Source organism: Colossoma macropomum, unplaced genomic scaffold (genome assembly GCF_904425465.1).
Source record: "Colossoma macropomum unplaced genomic scaffold, Colossoma_macropomum, whole genome shotgun sequence".
Lineage (NCBI taxonomy): Eukaryota > Metazoa > Chordata > Actinopteri > Characiformes > Serrasalmidae > Colossoma > Colossoma macropomum.
Window position 1 is genome coordinate 14,996,491 of NW_023494786.1, and position 11,297 is coordinate 15,007,787.

The 11,297-nt window shown below is 40.1% G+C and overlaps 1 protein-coding gene across 1 annotated transcript in view; it reads right to left on the reverse strand.

Moving 5' to 3' along the window:
- Window positions 1–2,003: 2,003 nt before the first annotated feature.
- The window catches only part of mettl16 (methyltransferase like 16), a 43,066-nt gene continuing 33,772 nt past the window's right edge, over window positions 2,004–11,297 (reverse strand). Inside the window, 4 exon segments of the mRNA XM_036561828.1 lie at window positions 2,004–2,446; window positions 2,448–2,774; window positions 3,294–3,467; window positions 10,335–10,424. Coding sequence (XP_036417721.1) covers window positions 2,222–2,446; window positions 2,448–2,774; window positions 3,294–3,467; window positions 10,335–10,424 — 816 coding nt within the window. The 3' untranslated portion in view covers window positions 2,004–2,221.

Genomic DNA, 11,297 nt, shown 5'->3' on the forward strand with positions numbered 1-11,297 from the left:
AGCAGCCAATGGGAGCAGGGAATGAGAAAGCATGGAGCGCACTCACATGGGTGGCACCTTGTGCGTTTGTTTTTGCTCGTCGGCGCTGCCCCGTGGTGGCACTATATGAGGTTTATAGCTCGATTTGACCTGGTGGGAAAACAAATGACAACTTTTCAGAACCAGACGGCTCAAACAAACTCAAATTAGCCCAGATCATAATCCGCGCAGCGGTACTGCCTATTAGGAGTGAAGCAAATAGAACCACAGGAATATTTATTGAACATGTGTATGCTGTACTTCAGGACTGACCCATTAATAATTCTGAATAAAGTCTCCAGTGATGGAGAGCCATAAAGCAGAACATAGGGTTTCAAGAAAGAAGTCTTTACGGCCTGGTACGAATTCAGTCTAAAAGATTTCAGATGCTAAGTTTTCTTACCCAGCTAGGTCAGTTTGGTGAAAGCATGAGGGCACTAAGGGTAAGAGAACTAACACAGTCAAACTGACTGTGAACATCATCATCTAACCCTCTCAAATAGACTCATTCAGCTGTTATTCTGAACAAAACTCTCACAGGTTGTCTTATTCCAGCTGAGGAAACAACCAAACCAATGTCCAAGTCAGAGAGTTTTTCTGCCATTATACAGGCACTAAGTGAATCGAGGGCTGAGTCGTGGTTGTATCCATGGAAACTTGTGGCGAAGTTGTGTATTGCAGGACAGCAGAATGTCTCTGGAGCAGGATTTGGGTTGTGGGGGCAGTTGAAGAGGATCTGGCAACACACTGGACTCCCTAGCAACAGTTCACTTATAGGAAACAGAAGTATACATGCCATTCAACTGTGTGCTCTAGCATAGGTTATGTAGCCATCTTTCTAGCCAATGGACTAATGACAGTTTTCTGCAATGTCCCAACAGCCATGAGGAAATCTACCACTAGTGCTGTCTGATAAGACCTTATGCCATCTGTTTTGACCCTGACACTTGCACTTTAAATCCTCAGCCATGTGTCGGCTCATACCCACCTATATGTCAGGAGACACACTAGTTTGGACACACAGACTTTGAAAAGCCAAAACTGGGGTGCTGTTCATCCATATACATACACACACACACAGAGAACACGCTCTGCTCCCAGTCACATGATTCTCACATGTCCTGCAAAAGGGGAGCAAAGTCCCTTCTTAACCCAGAAGTAGCCCTGGAGGCAGTTAAGAACACAGTAGGAGATTTATCTCTAAGCTCCAGGAAACTTCACGTGACCCACCACTCAGCCTGAAAAACCACAGTCCCCGACTATCCCTTGCTGTTGTCCACTCCAGCTCCACTTTTGTAAAGAACCCAGACTTCCTGCAAAGAAAACAACAGAGGAATTCTAGGGAAATGAAATGCATAAACAGCCAACATCCTCCACTATTAGAAGGTCGTAGTTTGGCTAAACAGTTTGTCAATTATTAATCTGTCTTCATGACGTCTGAGACTGCTTTGCTACTAATAAAGTCTGACATGCTTGCGTGAAAGCAAGAAACTGTCACATTTCTTACTAAAGGTCTATTGTGCACTACTGGCAATTTCAAAAGTCCACATAAGAAATCAGTTAGAAAAAGACAAAAAAACCCAAATGGACAAACTAAAAATATGGGCTACATTAGTTCTTTTTCCCCATTAAATGCTGTAAAACAGACATGTGGATAGACTCATTTGGATGTAAGTACATCACAGTATTGACTAATTATGAGAAGAAGTGGTTAACCACAAAACTTACCAAAGATGACCAAGATAAATATATCTATATAGTATATAGCAATATATATAGTCATCAACCCTATATAAAAGTGTTACATTTCTCAGTAATGCTAATTCAGGTGAATCTAGTACTAATTTCTACATAAGAAATCATAAATGTATATGTACATGATATGTACATGAAAAATATTGGATATCGGTATTGGCACATCCATAAACAAAACCTTGCAACACTTGAAATGAATAAAAAATACTGAACAGCAGATGTAATTAAAACATTTATTACAAATGTAATTATGCCAAACAAATGTAATATTTAATAAAGCCGAACAAAAATACTCAGTAAAACAAATCTGACTGTTGCCTCTGCAACCAGATGTAAATAAAAAAAACCTTCAGTATGGCTTATAGCTCAGAGGATAGTGCTCTGTTGAGAGGCAGTAGTTAACTGGATGCTGAGGAAAGAGAGTAGAGGAAGTGACTGCAGGGCTGTGTTAGTTTTGTATAGGCTTGGCTACCTGGCGGAAGAGAGTGTTCTTCAGGCACGTACACAGCTGGTTCATCAGGTCTTTATTTTGGCCCTCTACCCAGTGCATCTCCACCACCACATCACAGTCCTCTGATTTCACATTCACCAGGCACTTGAAGAGGAAGTGCTGGGCTAGGCTTGGGCTTGGAGGCCCCTGGGAGCCACTGCCCCCCTGCTCCTCCTCTTGTTTGCTGGGGACTCTCTGTGCTGGGGGTCTCCATGGTAATGTCTGTTCCACTCTCAGAACTCTGTTGTCCCTTGGCTTCCTCTTCATTGCTGTGGGGCTCCATGTTGGCCCCTTCTGGTGCCTGCTGTGTGTTGCTGGTGTTTGGTATGTCAGGGGTCAGGTCGGTCTCAGGCTCTGGATCGTGGGCGGCAGCCGGCGGAGCTCTGGGAAGCTCACGGAGCTGACGGCCATGCTCGCGCCGCTTCTGCCGGCCGTGGATCCAGGTGTTCTCCACAGCTGTCAAGAAGAGGCTCAGCTCCGACTCGCTGCAGGGCACGCGCTTGTGCAACACCTGGAAACAAATAAAAACAGGTAATACACTACCTAGCAGATCTTGGGAGGAGTGCTGCTCACCTGAACCACCAAGTGAGTTGATAGTTCTGTAGCCAGTTTTGTTTAAACTGTGGGTCTGATAGCTAATAGTATGCTAAAATGCAGCAGGCTAAACAAGCTAAAAGACTGCCATCATGCTAAACTGCTCTTCCATTAATACTGAGTGTTACACTTTGAATTTAAGTATTTATTGAATGAATACTACATGTGTCACTTGAAAGTGTTACACGTTTCTACTGCCTGTGTTTTTGGTAGTATTAAACCCATTGTGGAGGAACAAACATGTGGTAACTGTTATCGTAATGCTAACACAACACGAAATTAGCATTAATCGCTGTGACGGTAATTTCATCAGCAAAAATCACAACAAGGGGATGAAATGTGTGGTGTGATCAGATTCTGTTAAATTGTCTATATTTTATATTGTGATGTTGTTTAATTAAATTCCCAATACACATCTTATAGCCTGTGTATGTACCTTCAGGTCTGTAAGGATCTTCTCCAGCCAAGCAGTGACGCTCTCTGAAGGGGCTGAGTTTGTGGAGCCGATGCTGGGGGCCTGGGCGTGTAGCTCTGCTGCAGTGGGCTCCGGCACAGTGAAGGTCAGCGGCTTACGAGCCTTTTCCAGCTTGCGCTTCTTACATGGAGGAGACTGAAAAACACAGAAAAATAATCAGCTCTTACACCACCACTAACTGGACATCAGTATACATCATGGCAAACTATTCCAAACTATTAACAATTTCTCCGCTAAATCAAGCAAAGACACATTTATTCTAATTCATCAAAAAGCACAAAACATTACTGGTCTCAAAACTGAATTTTAGTTAATAGTTTTAATTTAACAGTAAATAATATGACACACAAGAGTTCATTAATGCATTTGGGTAAAGGCTAAAAAAATCTCCCAAAAAATCACTGCTGATTGATGTCTCAATAGAAGATAAAAACACAGACTGCACCACATCATTTATTTTGTGTTTTGTAAACTGTTCCCCACTTCAGTTGCTGGTTATACCACCACACGATTTTCTGTTTGGTTCTTGTCTCAAGCAAGAAGACAATGAGACTAAAATACAGATTCATTTTTTTTATGCATTTAAAATTTTGAAAATGCATCAGCCGTCCACACAACCTAAAAAAAAAAAAAATTGGCCTGCTCAGTCTCACTAGCTAGCTAGCTCACGTAGCACATAACCCTAAAGGTCTATATGATTTAAACTTTGGTCCGGCTCGAACCATGAAAACATGTTCCCTCCACAACTTTGCTGTCAACAGTTAGGTAGAAACTAGATATTTCATTTTTATGTCAAATCGTCATGGATTGAAAGAGGAGATAGAGGGCCACTGTTTACTCTCTGCAGAGAGAGTTTAAGGTTTCCCGTTTTTAACAATGAACAGTACACCCTTAACTGATTGGCTAAACATAATGCAGCAGCTGAACATGTGCATGCAAGAATCTACTGAACTTTTTCGCAGGATGGCGAGACAGATTTCACCATGCAGCAGGCGGCAAGCACCGCACGGATCCAGCAGACCTCTCCGTTGAAGTGAATAAAACGTAGTATGACGAAGTTCAAGTGGAGGACATCTAAGAAAATGATGTGTAAAGCCTTATATCTGGGCAGTAAGCATTTATTTGTAAAAAAAAACCACCCTAACATTAAAATAAATACAAATAAACAATACATTGTGATTCGCTGTGTGTGCACTAAATTTAACATTTATATTTGTTCCCTGTAGAGAATGTGCAGTTTTCACTTCAACTAAACGTCATTTTTGCACACAACTGTTTATATCCTTAAGCATCAATAAAAGTGACTGCATTGCTCTGCCAGTGTGAGCCACATGTGGCCAGCAGAGGGCAGCAGTGCACAAAGAAACCCATAAAAATGCAAAGGCGTGGCTGCTCACTCTGTCCCTGACCTTGGCTTATAGGCTGGTACATATACTGCCACTGTCTGAGGTGTGCGTGCCATAAACCAAGTAACAGACCTACAGGGACATGACAACAGGAGGTCAGAGTAAAAGCCAGTGGTGCAAGTAAATGCATTATAAACTTGCATTATGAAGAATAACACTCACACAACTCAACTGAAACAATACATAGTTGTAGTTACAGTTAATCTAATAAACAACAGTATCTGTGCTTTTCTGATGTATTCATGTAAGGGCTAGAAAATGTCACCAAATAACGAGTTCAGGACACAAGCAGCACAGTGGCCCTGACTAAAGCCTGAGCCCAAGATTATGTGTTTCTATAAAGCAGCAAAGCAGACAATGAACTCCTACACAAAGGCATACACACACTCATAGCAAGCATTCCATACAGCTCAGAGTGTGGCTCGCCCGTCTCTCTCACATACCACCAACCTGAAACTAGCATCAACACCAGAGAGAAAAATCACAAGACAGATGACGCCAAGCAGAAACAAATACGTTCTTATGTACTGTATGAGAGAGTGAGAGAGACAGAGGAGAAAGGGAGAGGGAGAAAGAAACAAAGAAAGACAGATATATACAGTACTGCACACACCTTAGAGACCACCCTTTCATTTATTTAATTTTCAGCCAAAATGGCCCTTCTGTTTATTTGTCAGCTCAGAAAAAAGCAGAAAATATATATTTAACTGAAAATTACACAGAAGCCTCAACAACTAAACAGAAAATTTCACTTTGTCTTTATTACAGCTTCCATTCTTTTTGGAAGTCTTGCTTTTAGTTTTTTTAAGGAATCTGTAGGGATGTTTTTCCACACCTCCAAAGTTTAGTCTTAACATTTGGTTACATTTTATGCTTTTCATGAACCAAATGATCAAAACCAAATGAGAGATGCCTTCTTCACCGTTCTGCTAAGTTCCATCTTGCATCATGGCTGAAGGCATCTCACTCCTCTGACACAGGAGAATCATAAGCAGGTCATACACACTCTCTCTCTTTCACAAGACCCCTTCACTATGTCTTATGACCAGCTGTGTGTGAGTCTGTTTAGGCACAACATTTCACAGTAATCACATACAATGCAGAGAACTACAGCTTGGTAACCCCCCACCCACCCATACTAAATCACTCTAGCCTGAAATAGCACAGAATGCGAAGTAAAGTAAGTCATGTTTTTACCTCCGTACCCAAATAATAAATTCACATGAAAAAGTGGGGGAACATAGTGTTTGATTAGTTTGAGCATGGAATATAAATATTTAAATATGTAAAATATTCAATTGTATGGCTCAGTAGTTCTTAAAGAAATATCAGCTCTGTATCACTATACTCAAGGTTTTAGTGTCCGTACAGGAAAAGAAAAAGTGGTACACACTGTCTAGGGCTGTCCCGAACAGGATTTCACAGGGTTCAAAGATGTGTTATTTTGAAATGAGTACCTGAATACTTGTCCTCAAAATCACCCTTAAAAATTGTAATATTTATATTTCATAATTAAGTATAATAGTATGCTTATTTGTTACTGCAGGTCAAAAATATAAAGCGGGAAACAAGGATGTAATATTGTGTATCAGTGTGAATGAACTAAAATCTGGAGTAGTACTTGGATAAGGATCACTGTACTTACACACACACACACACACACACACACACATATATATATATATATATATATATATATATATATATATATATATACATATATATATATAAGTTTGATTCCTCAAACTTGTCATGCCCCCATGGTACACTCTCTTACTGCAAATGTCAAGTTGTGACATTGATGGCTGGCATGAAATTATGATGCATTAAACTAAACCAACAATAATTTATTTTTTAACATTTTCCATATATTAACAATAACTGTTCTATCTAAAGACCTTTGCTGGTGAAATGTACTGTAGTTTACGCTATAATTGCTTATGGCTTAGAGAAAAGATAAAGTTTTCGGATCATAAATAGAGAATAACTTAATAACAAAATAAAAAAAAAAGAAGAAACAAACAGACAAAACTATATCACACAGCTCACCAGGGGGAGCCATTCTATGCCTTTTAGTGACCCCGCAATGGCACTGGTGATGGTAGGTATTATGCAGACAATTAATCTAGCCATCTTGAAGTACCTGGCTTATACTATTTTCAACAGAAATCATTTCATAATCTAATTTTGCACGTAAACCGTATGCCACTGTAATTTCACACTCAGTCAACAAGCCTGTATTTGTGGTAAAGCAACAGGACCGTGTACACTAAAGATTAATATCTCACATGGATAAGAAAGCATGATATTCTATTGATTGATGCGTGTTATGAGGTGCTTAATTCGGATTCACTGCACCTCCTAATATTGTGCCTCTGTGTCTCACAGCCATCGAGATAAGCTCACTGCTCAAAACACAGGAATGAAAAGGGGAGGGAAAAAATCAATAAAATCCATCAGCCTGTCTTTGTGTTCAGTGCATCCCTGACAGGGACTTTTATACTCGTGTATGGTGTACGTGGATGGATAAAAAGACTTCGCACGCATACATTTAATCAATCACCATCAGTCTTCTAAGCTGTTTACTGCTTTTAGTGCTTCCCCTCCTTTATTCATTCATCATTCATCTGTTCTCTCCCTCTTTCCTTCTCCCTGGAACTGTCCATTATTTACTAACAGTCATGCCCTCCGTCTGTTCTCTGAACGGAAACAGCACGACCGTCCTAAAATGGCCGCCACTCAGGATATCTTTTTAAATTTCTACATGTCTGGTCCTCATCTGAAGAACAGCTGAATCCAGCTATAAATCCAGAGCACATTTAATTATTGAACATGCGCAGGTGCAGGTCAGCAGCAGCAGAGTGGTCAAACTCAGAGCCTCAGCTGGACTGATTCTAGCACACACTGCTCTGTTCCACCATTACACTCATCCTGCCCCAAAAACACCGCCCTTTCCTGAATGACTCAGCCTTATGACCTCTGACCTTTCCGCCTCCGCCCTTACCATAAATCTACAGCCCCAACAGCTCACATGCTGGACGCACACTGTTAAAATGTTATCGCAATACAGGCTTTTGCAATACTGAAGGCAGCAACATGCAAATGAGCCCTCTAACCAACCAATAAATGTTTCAGTAGTGTCCTGTGAACAGGGGTGGGCGATATGACGATATTTACCTTTATTGTGATAAACTTTTGATAGTATTTCTTTAAATGCGACACTACTGGGGGCTTTTTGTCTGTTCCCACTTACCAAATCTGAGAAAAACAACATTTTATGATGCATTTGTGTCGTAATAATGTCTTGAAATATTGCGATATTATTTTTTTCCATATTGCCCACCCCTAGCTGTGGCATCCTGGTCAATCAGAGACAGTTTAGATGAGTTTCTGTGTTCGTTCAGATGATTAAAAGCATTCACACAATCTGTAAAATGTAAATCATTTTTTTCCACAATAATGCAGATCAGTCTTCCATGTGACATCACGTAACTTATTTATATTAGACATTTAAATGTATTATCAAAATATTTAGGAATATAACTGAAATATAAATTTTCATCCATATCAGGCAGCCTTCTGGACAAGCCATTAGAAATACTGGTCTTCTCTCTTTCTACCTTTGTATTTCCAGCAGGCCACGTCTGGGCTCCTGCCATGTGTTTCATATCTGGATTAAAGACCAAACTGTCACTCAGATTGATCTGGTTTCCATGCAGTCTGCTAATGGGGCTCAGCTGGCATCAGAGTAAAAAGATGGACGTAAGAGCAAAAACATGAGCAGCATTGTGTATGAGAGAGAGGGAGAGAGGGGGAGAGAGAGAGAGAGAGATGGGTACAGATAATGCTGAAAAAGATGCTGATAAGAGTTCATCTGATGCTGAACATGTGCTCACAGCTCCAATGTGTACTGCTTAACAGCATGTAAGAGTTATTGTTTTTGTATATTTTCAAGACAAAAATGTCCCGATTTGAAAAGAAAAACATTAAATAACCTAGAACGTTAGAACCTTTTTTTTTTTAACTGGAAAGACAAAACCCTTTTTAGGTTACTGAGGTTAAAGTTCAGTTTAGGATTATACTCAGAAAATTCTTATTACATATAGGTAGTGACATACGGGATATACAGTACTGTGCAAAAGTCAGAGACCACCCTTCGTTTATTAATTTTCACTCAAAATGGCCTTTGTTTCATAAGTTATACATTTTTCAGGAAATAGTTATGAGGAGATGACTTATAAGATAACCCACTTGCATAAGAACAGGATAGTCAAAGGAAAATAAGTTAAAAAAAAATTAAAAATAAAAAAAAACAAAAAAACAGGAGTTTCCAAAACTATTAAAAGATATAGGGAAAATGAGACTTACTAACAACATTTCAAGACCTCGTAGAGAACCAAACTGTCACCATCAGATAAACAGCATTTAAAGCTTTCATCTTTAAGAGAGAAGAGAAAATCAAGCTCCACTCTTACTTCAGATCTGAAAAAAATCCACAGGTGTTTCTGTTCATCCTTCCACTGTGAGAAGACAACAACACTATGAGTCTGAAAGGATGTGTAGCTGCCAAGAAGCTATTACTGAGAAAAGGAAAGAGACAAAAAATAAAACAAAAAAAGGCAGGTGTTCTCAGAACAATCGACTCTTCACCCCAGAGTCCAGACGTGAACATCACTGAATGTGTTTGGGATTATTTGGATTATAGTGTGAAGCAGAAAATCTAACCAACTTCTAAGACTGAACTTTGGAGATGTGTAAAAATATTCCTGCAGATTTCACTGACAAGCTGAAAGGAAGTCTCCTGAAAAGAATGTAAGAAAGGCAAAGAGTGAACACATTAAATACTAAAAAAATAATATAGTATTTAGTTGTTGGGGCTTCTGTGTAATTTTCTATTAAATATATGATTTATGATAAATATATGACTTGTACTATAGTTGTGACTGGTAATCAAATAAACAAAGGGTGGTCTCTGACTTTTGCACAGTACTTTATGTATGACCCCATGTCCTGATATTACATAAAAACAACAGTGTGTGTATGCATGTATATATGTATGTGTGTGTGTGTGTGTGTGTGTGTGTGTGTGTGTGTGTGTGTGTGTGTACTAGCCAAGGTTGAGATGAGGCTAGGAGTGGCATGCAGACAAAAATGTAGGCCAATCTTTCTGCTCAAGTGCCTTTGAGGAAAAAGGCATCTGGGACCAGGGGAGTTTCTAAAAGAGTGGAACAATTCTTCCCCCCCGCCCCCTCACCACCCCTTAAACTCCCCTCTCTCTCCCTACAAAAAAAAAAGCATGGCTCCAGAGCCATGCTGCCCTGGCGACTGTTGCCAGGCTACGGCGGCTGAGGAAGTGGGTTGGGCTGCAGGGAGCAGTCAGAGTGAGTCTAATGGAATGGGCCACACTTGCATTATTAACAAAGGCACAGAGCTCAGTGACTACTCAGCAAGTCTGTTCCTCATCTCAACCCAGACACACAAAACTCCCAAACACAGCCCTGCTGTCTGTCTCGCTGCTGCAGTAGCTTAGTAGGTCACAACAGGACTTCCTCCAGTGGCAGTAACGTAAGGAAGAGCATGCAAGCCTTGAACTCACCGGCACAGTCACGTCCTCATAGAAGCTCCAGGCCAGGGCCCAGCGCATGGTGCGCCCCTGACAGAACTCTGTGTGTGTGACTTTGGGAACCTGTTTATACATGTGGGAAAAGAGGGGAAAAAATAACCATTAGAGTGAAAAAACAACAGACGAAATTACTAGTTAGTAGTTTGACAAATAATATAATTTACACAGTTCTCTCAGTTACCCTAAATGTAGTCTATCAGACAAGACAGGCTTGGTGTCTGAAGTTTGCTTCTGTAGTTTTGCACTGGAATTATGAGGCTTATGTAGCTTGTAAGCAATTAAAGCTAAGACACACCAACCGTGCAAACTAGGGCTGCACCAAAATTTCAGCAAGAAAAAAAGGGAAGACTTTGACCAAAAATAACACACATAAAACAGGCCTATAACAAAAGTGTCAAATCTACGACAAATAATTTCTATCTAATGGTACAAATAATAACGTAATGGTAATGGAAATAAAAAAATAGTGAGTAAAACCGGTGTTTGTTTCCTTCGCTCTCCTGCACAGAGTTCAAATTGTTTGAGTGGCAGAAGATCAACAGTCATCATGTTGGCCGTGTAGAATTATTTCATGGTTTCTATGAAGGACATTAGGCAACCAATGTGTAACAAAGACATTACAAAGGAGGAGGAGACAGTTCACTCGAAAAATGAACGAAAAACCTCATAAGCCCTTCAATAAAAACAGCGAGTCCGCTTCCTTGCAAAGTGGAAAAAGCTTATCTCAGCTGTGGAGATGCGCAGTAGCCAGGACAACCTGAAAAAACATGTTTTTTTTCATTATTTGAGCCAAACTCAGCAAACTTTGTCAGATATTACCCATTTCAAATCCATTTTTGAAACATTAATGTATCTGTCAGTTTCGAGTTTATAGGTCTCTCTCCATGCAGAAAGGAAGGATCCTGGCCTTGTATACCTGAAAATAACTGCACTGCC